A 13,864-nucleotide genomic window follows, 5' to 3' on the forward strand; every position below is an offset into this window, starting at 1 on the left:
GATTAATAAGTTTCCTTTGTGGGCATGGTGGTAGAAATAACTTGAGATGCAACCTGTTGTAATAGAACAATATAAAACTAATTTTATTTTTTTTTAAATTTATCAGTCCGGTGATGTTAGATAAAATAATTGAAAGAGGCAGAACTAGGTTTTCTGGACATAAAATGACTGCCTTACTCACTTGTTGAACCAATTCCAGCCACTCTTGCTGCCCAGCTAATAGGTGTGTGTGGCCACTGTCTGCATAGCTGGTGGACATAATATGGCCAAGTGCAGGGCACACATTTCTTTGCTTCTATGCCAGTTCGAACATTGACATTTTTAGGAAAGAGGTATTTTTTTCCCACGTAACTGTAACATGGTGGGAATTTCCCTATCCGTTCACAGACTCTAACAAAGAAGTTTTAGTGGCTGCATAGTGTCCCTTCTCATGGTCCTGGCCACAGTCCTGGGCGGTGGTTTGGAAGTGGAGGAACTGTCTCAGGTCAGATCAGGCTGCATCCTCTCCAATCTGGGACCCTTTGGGGGATGTCAGACTGCCGGTTTAGGCCCCATCCTGGAGATCGGGCCTAAACCGGCAGTCAGACAACCCTCTCACAATCCTGGACTGCTGGCTCCTAATCACTCATCTGCCTGCCTACCTGGTCACCCCTTACTGCCCCCCCTGCTGGCCTGGTCACCCCTAACTGCCCCCTTGCTGGCCTAGTTGCCCCTCAGTGCCCCCCATGCCAGCCTAATCACCCCCAGCTGCCCCCCCTGCTGGCCTGGTTGCCCCTACTGCCCCCCTGCCAGCCTGGTCGCCTCTTACTGCCCCCTCTGCTGGTCTGGTCGCCCCCAACTGCCCCCCGCCCCCGCCAGCCTGGTCACCCCATGCAGCCTGCTGTTCAGTAATTTGGTCATCCCTCACTAACCCCCTGCCAGCCTGGTCACCGCACGCAGCCTGCTTGTTCAGTCATTTGGTTGTCCCTCACTAACCCCCCTGCGGGCCTGGTCGTAGGCAGCCATCTTGTGAGGGCATGAGGGTCAATTTACATATTACCTCTTTATTATATAGGATTACCTAAGTCCCTCTTATGGACTTTTCAGTACTTCCTTATGGTACTTTTTGCCTTTAATATGGAACAGGAGAGGAACATGTGTACTATAGAAATGGCCCAAATGTGTCCTTGAAGGTGTAATGGGAATAGGGCTCCTGATTTTTGCCTGTATGTATTCACTGCAAAGAGTAGTGTACATACATACATACACACACACACATACATACACACACTGTTTTCTTTGCATTCACTCCAGATTCTATTGACAAGCCATTGACCATTTTTTTTAAACAAGAAGGACCTAATCTTAAACAATAGCAACTGTCAGGTTTCCGGTGAACAATGCAATTCCAGATGCGACCAGGACACCCCCTCTGAAATCTGCCTCTGAGGCGGGGGTTGCTGGCACGGGTTGGACACATCCTTTGATAATAGAGTTGTCATTTCTGAACTGTGTTGTGTGATCCGGTCATTAGCTTCATCATGCACATTTGGTTTGCAGAATAGGGCATATCCTCTGTGATAACATCTCCCCAGAATTGAAAAGCACTTGCAAACCTTTTGGAATCACAGGGTATTCGTGTGCTGAACGCAACTAGGAGAGTAGAGAGGAGGTCTCCTCCAACCCAAACTGAGTCACAGCTTTGAAATGTATCTCTGAGTATGAACATGACTTTCTGTCTGTGTGCTGACGAATCCCTTAGAAAAGAACTTAGAACATTCGACTGCTTTGTATTTGCTTCTGTGATGGCAATTAGTTCAACATGAGGTTTTCAGAGGCGGAGCAGCAAGCAAGCAGGCCATACAAAGCTGTCCATTCCTCGTGTGCCAGCCAGTGCTGTGCAAAGTGTTTTACAAACACCCTCATTTAATCTGCCATGGCCTTTGAGGTCAATCCAGGAGAAAGATCTGCTCCCAGGATGTTGACTGACTAGACCAGGTCCAGCTCTCCGTGGGGGAGCCTGGTTCATCCAGGGATGGGCAGCCCCAGTGGGTCCTGGTGCCTGAAATCTCAGCACAGGCTGTGCAGTCTGGTCGGATGATGCCATTTTTTTTCTGAACTTCAATATTTTATGCTATTTTCAGTTTTTTAGAGCCAAATTGGCAAATTTGAGGACTAATATCTTCCTTTTTTAAATCGATGACCCATTTCTATTTTAAGCAGTAGGGGGGACTAATTCCTATTATTAAACTAATCACCACCTTGGAAGTGAGAAATCAAAATCTATCTTTCTTTTTTGAATGAGTTTTACTTGAAAAACTAGAACATTTTTACAGTTTGCTCATCTGTCCCAGAAGCTGTGTGTAGATTTGCAAATGTCCAGACATCCTAATTGAGCGACCTCATTCTCTGTTGACTGGGTGGCAAGGCAGGCAGAGGGGCCCTTTCCTCGAACCCTCCGACCCCCACCAGAGCACTTAACTGCAGTGTTTGAACTGTCCGCTCAGATAGGGCACTCGTAGTGACCTGTGTCCGGTGCCTAGCACACTCCAGCAGACAGCAGGCACTCACTAAATGTTTGAGAAATTAATGATGGGATGAATTGAATTCTTAATGTTTTCCCTATTTTATCTGAAGATAATAGGGCCAAATATTTAAGGTTGTAGATTCTGAAAAGAAAGTTGGCCCATTAAACATAATTCGGCCCCCTCCCACTCACCCGTTCCCCTGCCCCATGCCTGAACAAATACAAGACTGTGCACCAATTTGCATTTTTTTAATCTTTGATTTCCCAACTCCTTGGAAATATCTTCCCGGTTCTTTTTAATTTAAATGGTAATTTCCAGTGTTGTAAGGGAAACCATTTCCCCAGCATGTGATTTGCATTAGTCCACAAGACTCTGCGTATATAAAAAATGCCAAGTTTTATCAACATCTGTAAATTGGACCTGTCTAGCCTTTTAGTGGCTTACATCTTTGAATTTTTTAAAGAAATTCAAAGACTTCTTTAAAACCTGCTCAGTGTGTGTGTTTTTAAATTAGAAGAAAGGGGCCAGGGAGGGGGGAACCTTGTCTTTTTGTTTGCAAACACACTGTGGAGCAGAAACCATGAAATTAATGTGTCTTGATGTGCAGCCAAATTTGAGGAAGACGTGAACTTGAAGCAATTAACCTGCGTGTCTGAGTGCACGCTCAGGACCCCACTTCAGCATGGAACCGTTGGTGGCATATGTAAGCCCTGATGAAACGGTCACTATTTAAAAATAATGGTCACGTGAGTCCATGAATTTTTAAAAATCTAGCATTTCAAAATATATTCAGTGTTTGTAAATTCCACTTAAGTGGGTTTATGTAATGGCTACTTCTAGGAATGATGACTCGCTTTGGAGCCCTGTGTTATACAAGCTTGCCTCAGCTGTGTACCCATGTATGTATCAGGTGGCTTTCAAATTAAGCCGAGTAACTGTTCTCCAACTAGACTTTGTTTAATGACACAGAACACAACCTTAGTCGCTTTTTTCACCACGTCAGCTTCTCTGGTGCAGTGGGCTTTCTCGCACTCGATTGGTGTAACAGCCCTCACTGTGACCTAGTTAACAAAGTACCAGCCTTTGATCTGAACCTTACAAAGTCAAGTCCAGGAGAGCACCGTCGAATTTTCAGAAAGGCACACCCCCGGGGATGGGCAAAGTGGGTTCACAGCTGCATGTGACCTTCTTTTGACTTAATAAAGCCATAGTAATAGCCATAACCTGCGTGTCCTTCTCCATGCGAACAACTTGTAGGCCTACTTTTGCCCACCCCTGTGTGTGGGCCCCCCGATGCCATTTACCACCACATTTGAAGGAAATGTAGGCTAGTGAGACCTGTGTTTCTGCTTTCGTAGGCAAACTGCTGGTGAAATAGGCCAGTCCAGGTAGAGTGGTGAGGGATGGGCGCATGCATTTCAGAAACACAACTCACTGTGGGCATGTCTATTTGGTAGCCTTTTTATTAGGAACGAGGAGAAAATAAGATGTACATCTTACCTTATTCCAGGAAGTGAAAAACAGCACGATGAAAAGAGCATGAAAAGTAACACATTTTTATCTAATTTTGCTTTCGTGTTAGGTAGTCTAGAAATAAAATGAGAAAACTATAAATATTTAAGATAGGAACTGGGCAAATTTTAACTACATTTTTATTAAAGTCTAATTTAATAGTTGGTTTAGAATGAAGGCGCCTGGGACTGCATTTTATTACGTTTCATTTGCTTGTGCAAAATACCAGTAAATAATTGTTCTTCGTGTAGAAAAAATGCACTGATAAAATAAAAATAATACTGGCTTTTCTTTTAGGATACACAGTTTTAATTGGCCTTAAGGTACTTTTATGAACTTCTTTTTGCCTAACTTGTTGAAAATCCCTAGGCTCTTTAAGAATATGCTCTTCTCTCTCTAAATGTTCTTTTATTTTTCAGAACTGCCTGCCGGTTGGGAAAAGATTGAAGACCCTGTCTATGGTATCTACTATGTAGAGTAAGTGTCCACTAATCCACACTATAGCTTGTACCCTCTGTCATCACGTACATTTATGCTGAACAGAGTTTGCCATCATTATACGGTATAAACTAAATGATAATAACATAATTTTATAGTGAAAATATATATCTATTTTAATGAATGAGAAAATATTCAGCAAATCTGAAGACAACAAATTATATTATAAGAGTCATGAGGGCCAATGCTGTGTCTTTTGTTTGCCACTACACTGCCAAGTCTCGACAGTCCTGGTGTAGGGCAGGCACTTAGTATTACTTGAATGAATGAATGAATGAATGAATGAATGAATCTCAGACAAGCAACCATTCACTAGACCAAGTGAGGAGGGCCATCTTCAGGAGGAGGACCTGTTTGCCCACTTTTTGCCCTGCCCAAGTCTGAACTGCTCAGTAATTACTTGCTAATTCATTCAGACTTTCTAAAAGGATCAGACACATCTTAATAATGTATGAAATGTTGCCAAGATTAAGAAGGAAACTGAGAACTAGCCTAACCTGCAAGGTCCTGGTGCCTCTGTGCCTCTCCCCAGCCTGAGGACCATACACGTGGCTCCTGGTTTTCGTTTCTAAGACTCTCCCGCCCTCATCGTGACGGCTTTACTGTGCACCATTCTCTAGCAGTGGGCGTGCACTCGCCTTCCCGTCAAACCCATCAGTTAGGATGACACCCAAGAAAGTAAAGGAAACCCAAGTGATTAAACATTGAATGAATCTGCTTTATGTCATTTTCTCTGAGAAAGACGAGAGATAGCTAATAAAAGATCCTTTGAAAGAAACAAACACCATATAAATGTTCTGTCATAATCCTGCCTGGCGAGCTGTGTCCCTCCTGCTACCGCTAGGAGCTAGGTGGGTCATTTGTATAAAACCCAGTGATAAGAACATGAGGCAACAATGCCAGATCATAAAATGCTCAGCATCTTACTGTGAAAAATCCCGAGTTCAATATAGCAAGTGTCCTTGGGCATTACTCCTATCACCACCTCTTTTCCTATCAAGAGGATTGGTGACTTGGGGCATCAGAAAGGAAAATCTCTGACCTTCATAAAACAGAATTCCTTTGTGGCCGGCAGATCACCTTTCTCGCACTGTGCGGTGGGGGTTGCCTGTGTGGGGCTCACTGTGAGTTCTCCCTCAAGGAACTTGTGTATGAAAGGGAACAGGTACTGCAGCCTTGATGCAGAGGCGTGGTTGAGCGGCTATTTGTTTTCTCACTGTGCACTTTCCCTCCTTGTGTCTTAAATCTAATGCCCGGTAATGTTAGACTCTATCTTAGCATGAAATTGCCTACAAGGATCAGGAAATAAACAAGCAGTCCTACAATAAAAATCAAGGGTAATTAGTCTATCCACCCTATTTGACAAGCCTGCCTTTGGAAAAGAAATCCTGGCTTTAAAAAGAATTTTGATTCTAAATCACCATATTACCGATATGTTCCCAAACGTCTAGGGAAGTGTGATTTTCATGAAGAAAGAAAAAATCTGAATATGTTTATGCTTCTGTGTATTTAGAGAACATGTGTGTATGTACATAGGCAGATACTAAATAAGACCATGGCAAAAAACACCTGTGTATTCATATGTATGTATGTATGTATATGTGTAGGTATGTGTGTTTTGCCATGGCCTTATTAGTTCTGGGATCATCCTGGGTCTTTGTCACTTTGAACACACCCATTGGCTTAGGTTAGCTGCCTGGGGAGTCTCTCTGACTTGTGCATTTTGGCCTATACTTTTAATCCTGACTCCATGTCTGTTGTTGCAAATAATTGACAGATGTTGTTAGAGTCCTTTTAACTTCATCATTGGGATGAACTCTATTGTGGACAGCCACACGGCAGTTTTGGCATTATATGTTATAGACATCGTCACACCTCCATTTTAATCTCATTTCTTAATACTTCTGTAATCTATTTCTTGTTGAATGAAAGCAGTTCACCCAGCAGGTGATTCCCTGAACACTTGAGAGTCTGAGGTTTGGAAGCAGCCTCTGCACTGTTCACTAGCTAAGTTATGTTAGGCGAGTTGTTGCTTAACTGCTCAGACATTCACTGTTTTTAGTCCCTAAAATATAAATGGAAACAGGGCCTACCTCCTGGCGTTGGTGGAAGATTTTAAGATACCATGCCCGTAAATCTCACCGCACGAGGCGGGGTGCGTACAGCAGTCACACGGAGCCCGTTTTCCTCCCTCCGCCGACCTACACGTGACACGAGATGCTCAGAGCCTCGGGCACCTGTCTGCTCGGTTCTAATCCCGGGACTTGGCCCGACTGGCATTTGCTTGTGGGATGAGACGTTTCCTAACCGGGTGCTCTCTGCTTCTGCCCCAGCCACATCAACAGGAAGACACAGTATGAGAACCCAGTTCTAGAAGCCAAACGGAAGAAGCAGCTGGAGCAGCCGCCACCGCAGCCGCAGCCGCAGCCTCCGTCCGAAGGTTGGCTTTCTGTGTGTGGTCCAGGAGCACAGGGCAGAGCCTGGGTGCCGACACCCCATGTGGTCAGGACTGGCCTGGTGACCCAGTCCTGCGCCCGATTACTTGATGTCCTGGGAGCAATACTGAGTTGCCAGAGTTCCCTGCCCTGGAACCAGGAGGAGGGCCCGATTCCGAGGCACCGATTGCACTTAATTTAGAAAGGAGCTGTCCTGAGCCTGGAGCTGAGGATTTGAGAGCTATCTATCTATCTATTAAATATATTTTTATTGATTTCAGAGAGGAAGGAAGAGGGAGAGAGAGAGAGAGAGACATCAATGATGAGAGGAAATCATTGGTTGGCTGCCTCCTGCACACCCCTTACTGGGAATGGAGCCCGCAATGTGGGCATGTGCCCTTGACTGGAATCGAACCCAGGACCCTTCAGTCCGCAGGCTGATGCTCTATCCACTGAGCCAAGTCAGCTAGGGCTTGAGAGCTTTTTAAAATTGCAAGTCAATTCATGCTCTTTGGAAAAATATGAACAATTCAGCAGTGTGGAGCATTAAATTCTCCCCTGCTCACTCCTAACCCGTTAATTTTTATATTCTATTTTATAAATATATCCGCTTCATTTAGTCACCTGCTTATTAGTAGATGCTTAGGCTTTTCCCAGTTTTTCATTACACTCTTAAAATAATAGACTTTAATGCACCCTCAGTGTAACATGTGAATATCAAATATGTGAATGTCAAATATAACACTTCTCTTATTATAACACTGTATGTAGTAAATATAGATCATAGAGTGGAAACTGGCAAACTTGTTCTAAAAATGGGCATATGGTAAATTTTGTGGGCTTGGTGGTTCATGCACTCTACTACAACCACACACACTGTCTGGAGCTGTGTGAAACAGCTATCAACGTGTGAACAGTGGGCGTGCCTGTTCCCACGCAACATTACAGGTGGGCTGAAATTTAAACGTCAGGTAATTTTCATGTCATGAAATCTTCTTCTCCATAAAATATAAACGAAAACAGAGCCCAACTCCTGGCATTTATTAAAGGAGTTTGTTTCAACCATTTAAATGTGTAAAAGCCATTTTTGACTCACAAGTTGTATAATAACAGTCACTGGGCCCAATTTGGCTTTTTGGCCATAATTTGCTAACCACTTCCATAGACTGTATGAGAGAGAGAGAGGGGGAGATCACCTACTGAAAAGTTCTCCTTTCTACCTTAATTTATTTTCTATTTAAAAATAACCTTTTTTAACATTTTCCCTGAGAGGGGAAGCTTGGTAGTGTTGGTGGAGCTTGGGGAATGGGAGTGCGCACTTAAGTAAGAGAGCCGAGCTGGAAGGACTCTAGGGGAATGTCAAGGGTCACTCACGGCGTTATTCCTGGGCCTCCAGGGGCGATAGGACTATAGTTAGGACCCAGGAGTATTTCGTGTTCAGAGATGACAGGAGATAGCCTCTCAGCCAACTGCTGAAACCCCTTCCCTCCCTGAGATGAGCTGGCTGAGCAGCCCGCCCATGTCTCTGTTGCATTGGGCTGAGTTCACTTCGTTTTGTGTCTTTCCTGATGTGTTTTGCTTGGTCTCACTTTGGACTCTCCAGCCAGAGAGAACTGGGGATTTATTGGATTTATTTCTATCCCCAAAGGTCTTAGGAAAGAGAGACAGAGAGAGATATCTTGGTATTATTAATAGAGAGTGGGATCAAATGCCTTTTTTTTTTACGTCTTGGCCCCTGGTTTTATTGGTTTGGGCAACTTTACATTAAGAAGGTGAATCCTAAGTGAGCTATTGGTTCTCTCTCTTGCAGAATGGACAGAAGACCGGTCATCGCTCGTGCCTCCTGCTATTCCCAGCCACCCCCCAAGCAACCCAGAGCCGGCCAGGGACCCTCCCCTTCAGGGTAAGGCTTTATATAATTGCACCATTGTTTTAGCTCAAAAACCTGATATTTTAAAAGGTACTTTAAGAAGTGGAATCTTGCAACTCCCAACTCATTCCTTTGATCGTAAAAACCATGATGATTAAAATTCTAAATGCATCAGTGATCAGAAGTGTCAAAAATATTAAAAACATTGTTGTGTGAATTCCTTCAGCTCTTTGTGATGTTCTGAAAGTGACCACTACTTGTCATCAAGGATTAAACCAGATTTCCTCAGCCTCAGCACAGACCCCTCTGTGCTGTGGGCCAAGCTGTGCCTTGTAGGGTGTGGGCAGCTTCCCTGGCCTCACCCACTAGATGCCATAGCAGCCTCCTTTTGTGGCAACCAAAGGTGTCCCCGCTGGGGCGGGGGGAGGAGGGGCAAAACCGTCCCAGGGTCTCGAACCACTGGGATTTAGAGACCACAGATGTTTAACAATTGTGTAAAATAACTTGAAAACTCGGCATTAGATATTTCAAGATCCTAGTCAGCCATATTTGGTTTTAACTAAAATTTTTCTGCAACTGTAAAATGGTTGGACATGTTGTTTTAAATTCTCGTCTCTGATTCTGGCTTCGGTTTTGGCATTTACCCACATTTTACAACATTTTGTTGGGTCTCATTTGTTTGCATTTCTTCCCAAAGCCCCCTGCAGAGGTTCACTTTTGAAAATTGAAAGCTCCAGAATCTTGCTACTTCAGGCCTCATAACTCTTAAATGATAGAAAAGGTTTTCGGGTTTGTTTGTTTAGTGTGTGTTTTGGTTTTTTTTAATAAGGCGAGCATCATATTCGGTAGAGTGAGGAACATTTGTGGTTCAGAACTTTTAAAAAGACTATAAAATTTGTTCTCTCCATTTTATAAAAGATGTAAGTAGATAGGTAGAATAATTATTTTCTATAATTTTGATTCCTCCATTATAATTTTCATAAGAAAGAAATTTCCCTTCTAGCTGATATTGTCATGAGATTAGTATTAACACCAATTTAGGTAAAATAATTTCTGCTGCCTTGGATGAACTTTTTAGGATGATAATGGCTTTAATGAAGATAACAAGTAGATAATAGCATTAATTAATATCAACACGATTGTACCTCCTTCATATTTTTTAAATATAATACTCCTTCAGCAGCCTCATGTTGTCATATTTCCCCTCTCCTGGTAAGTCAGCTACACTAACTTTTACGTATCTTGAACCTCTTTTCTGTTCCTTAAACCAGCGAACCTTGGACCATGTCAAAGCCTTTGCATATGCTGTTCCCTCTGCAGCAGTCTTTTCCTGCCAGTGTTTGCTTTGTTAGCTTCTACTCATCTCAGGTTCTGGCTAGATTCCCCTGTTACAGTCACTCTTTCCATCTTATTCTTCTCATTTTTAGAACCTAACAGTTATAGTGTTTCTGTGTGTTCAGCTACTTAACAGTTGTTTCCTCTTTAGACTTTAAATCGCAGAGGCGGGGGCTGCTTTCTCGCTGTAGGGCCCTCCAAACCAGGCACACTCCTTGGGTATCTGTCATCTGCTAAAATGTATTGTAGAGTAAAAGAATATACATATGTGTAAACATACATACTTGCATGCACATATACATGCACAATAAGCAGCACAGCTTCCTTAAAGCATTGTCTTAGAGATTAAGTCAACCAACACTTTAAAGCAGCGGTCGCCAACCTTTCGGACCTCACAGACCACCAGTGGCCCGCGGACCACCGGTTGGTGACCACTGCTTTAAAGGGTCAGGTGCTGGTGCCAAACCTTAGTGCCGCAGCTGCGGTGCAGGTCCAGAGGTACTGATCTTTGCTAGGAGCTTCCTTCTCCTTTCTAGGCCTCTTTTCCTTTTCTTTTGTCCTTTGAGTCTCTGGCCCCCACATTGGTTTAGATTGGGAGAGCTCACTGTGCCTTCACTGGGGACCTCATGATTCCTGCCTCCTTCGGCTTCTCACCTCCGTGCTGAGCCCGCCTCCAGTTACACCCTCACCGCAGAAGGTGTGTGTTCAGCAGTAGCCTACGCCTTTACCCAGTGGTGCCCGGAGCAGTACTGACCTGACAGGGAAGCACACACCTCAGGGTTGTTAGAAGCAGATGTGGGGCCAAGACCCGGTAGGTCCAGGTTCAGTGAGTCTAGGGCAGGCCCTCAACTTAGTCGCTTCCCAAAGCTCCCCAGGTGGTGCCCTTCCACCACAGAAGCACCACTGGCACCAGTTGGGAGACGAGGCTCTCTGAGAAAGTGGCGTGTGCACGGGCTGAGCAGAGCCCCAGACCCACAGCTGTGGGTAGAGAGTGGCGTGTGCATGGGGCTGAGCAGAGAACTCCAGACCCACAGCTGTGGGTAGACAGGCATTTCTTCCCAAAGCCCCACTAACTGATGACCATCCCATAAACACAATAAAAGGGGGTGAATGTGGAGCCCTCTGGTCTGCCTCCCTAGGTAAGCCTTGGAAAAGGACGGCAGTGCCCTGCTCCTGTTGCGTTACATTGAAAACATTTTAAGCTCAGAATATGCTGATAGCTTAAAAAATTCATTCAGAAAAACTGACACATGTTCACATTTGTAACTGCACCTATAATAAGGGTAAAACGCTTAAACACCCGCCGAGACCTTCAGCCTTCTGAAAGACAGTTAAATCTCATTTCTTTGAGCTGTTGTTCATTCATTCACTCGCTGAGCAGGAGTTTTTGGAGCAGGTAAAATGAGAAGGGCAGTGTTCTACACACTGGGTATCAAGCAGAGGCCACACCAAGCTCACAGCTACCTGGTGGCTGTATGTGCATGTGCGCTGCCCCTCATGTGTGGGTTGGGGACAGTGAGCCAAAGCCCCAGGTCAGTAGTGAGAGGGAGACTGTATTGGGCAGTGCTGGCCCGTTTTGCTCAGAGGTTAGAACATTGGCCTGCAGACTGAAGGGTGTTGGGTTTGATTCTGCTCAAGGGCACATACCTCCGTTGCAGGCTCAATCCTCAGTCCTGGTCAGGCATGTGCAGGAGGCAACCAGTCGATGTGTCTCTCACATTGATGTTTCTCTCTGTCTCTCCCCCTCCCTTCCACTCTCTCTGAAAATCAATGGAGAAATATATCCTCGGGTGAGGATTAACAACAACAAAATGAAGCTGGAAAGGGGGCTTGGAATGTTGGGAGGTCCTGCAGTTTCTCCTAAGGCGGCCAGGAAGCCTCAGTGAGGGGGTGCGGCTCCTGGGGTCCCTGCAGAGCGTACCCCTTAAGCTTTAAGGGCTCTGAGCTCCCTAGCAGCCTCTGCCTCTGCCTCAGGGGTGCCGACTGTTCACAAGGGGGTGTCTCCCTTGTCCTCAGCTCCCAGCTGATGATTGCCATGCACCTGTCTCCCCACAGCCCTGGCTGCATGGACACCCGTCTCCTGGGCCTGGCAGATGATCTTACATGGGGAGTCCTGCCATAGGGAGTCCTGCTGTACCCTCACTTCCTGTAGCCCTGGGACAGAGCCCGCCTGTCCACTCCCAGCCAGCCAGGGCCGGCTCCAGGGAGGAGGTCGAGGAGCACTCCTATGACTCTAGGCCAGCGGTTCTCAACCTGTGGGTCGAGACCCCTTTGGGGGTCGAACAACCCTTTCACAGGGGTCGCCTAAGACCATCGGAAAACACATATAGCATATCAGATATTTACATTACGATTCATAGCAGTAGCAAAATTACAGTTATGAAGTAGCAATGAAAATAATGTTATGGTTGGGGGTCACCACAACATGAGGAACTGTATTAAAGGGTCATGGCATTAGGAAGGTTGAGAACCACTGCTCTAGGCAGTTTGAAAGAGCTTTTTAAGAGCCAGAAACTTTTGAAATATGCCGTTATAAATTGTATGTATGTACAGAGACCTTTTGAGAAAGGCCTTTTCGAGACAGCTAACCAAAGCTAGCTTTCCTTCTGGGTACCAGGCTCTCTCGTGCCGGTCTAGGGAGACATATCCGCCTGTTGTGGTTTTGGTTTTTTAAAATAACATTTTTGATAGAAGAGAAATAGGGCACATGGGGCAGCTGTAGCAAGGACTGGAGACGGGAATTATAATTAGGAGAGTTGAAGAATCTGGGCCTTGAATTATATCCACTATTTGGGATAACCAGAGAAATTCCAGTAAGTCTTTAAATTATAGTGAAATGCCCAACTAATGAAACACAGAAATTTTGGTTACTCTACAAGATGTTATTTATGAATGCTATCAAGAAAATTCAATAAAACCTTAGGTAGCATATCTGGAAGTTATTTAGCTACATACCTTTTTATTTTAAGTAAGACAACTGACCCTAACCAGTTTGGTTCAGTGGGTAGAGCATCGGCCTGTGTCTTGAAGGGTCCCAGGTTCGGTTCCGGTCAAGGGCATGTACCTTGGTTGCAGGCACATCCCCAGTAGGAGGTGTGCAGGAGGCAGCTGATCAATGTTTCTCATCGATGTTCCTAACTCTTTATCCCCCTCCCTTCCTCTCTGTAAAAAATCAATAAAGTATATATTTTTAAAAATAATAAAACAACTGAATTTGGAGCTATATGGCTCTTGTAGTAACTATTTTGCTTAGTTTAGGTTTTTAAATTTTGTTTTATTTTTTAAAATATTCCAAGCCACTTCTAAACTTTATTTATTTACTTATGCCAGGGATCAAGCCTGGGGCCTCATACATGCAAACCATGTGCTCTGCCACTGAGCTCACTTCCCACCCCTAAACTTCTTTTAAAACAGTAGATTTTAGCAGTGGGCATGTCCAGACTACTCAACAAAATGTTAAAAGACGCAAATTAATAGGAAAAAATCGTTTAATTTAGAATTCAAATCAAAGTAAAATTATAACTCTCTTTATTTTGAAAACAGTGATGGTACTATTTTATAAAATTATTCATGACCATAGTATGTTTCTTAGTATTATGTATGTATTTTCAGAGGGAGATTTCTGTTTGATTAAAAGCTAAAGATTTTGATGAATTGGTTTTACAAGTGAAAAACAAGCCTGAGGCAACACATTGGAAGCTGTATTG

At 44.2% G+C, this 13,864-nt stretch overlaps 1 protein-coding gene across 7 annotated transcripts in view; it reads left to right on the top strand.

Annotated features, from left to right (window-relative positions):
* Window positions 1-13,864, top strand: part of MAGI1 (membrane associated guanylate kinase, WW and PDZ domain containing 1) — a 535,490-nt gene that overhangs the window by 460,332 nt on the left and 61,294 nt on the right. For all 7 annotated transcript variants that reach the window (XM_006089030.3, XM_023754043.1, XM_023754044.1 and 4 more), the window contains 3 exons: window positions 4,439-4,496; window positions 6,851-6,957; window positions 8,763-8,855. In XM_006089030.3, coding sequence (XP_006089092.1) covers window positions 4,439-4,496; window positions 6,851-6,957; window positions 8,763-8,855 — 258 coding nt within the window. The remainder of the gene's footprint in view (window positions 1-4,438; window positions 4,497-6,850; window positions 6,958-8,762; window positions 8,856-13,864) is intronic.

This window comes from Myotis lucifugus, unplaced genomic scaffold, assembly GCF_000147115.1.
Source record: "Myotis lucifugus unplaced genomic scaffold, Myoluc2.0 scaffold_55, whole genome shotgun sequence".
Classification (NCBI taxonomy): Eukaryota; Metazoa; Chordata; class Mammalia; order Chiroptera; family Vespertilionidae; genus Myotis; species Myotis lucifugus.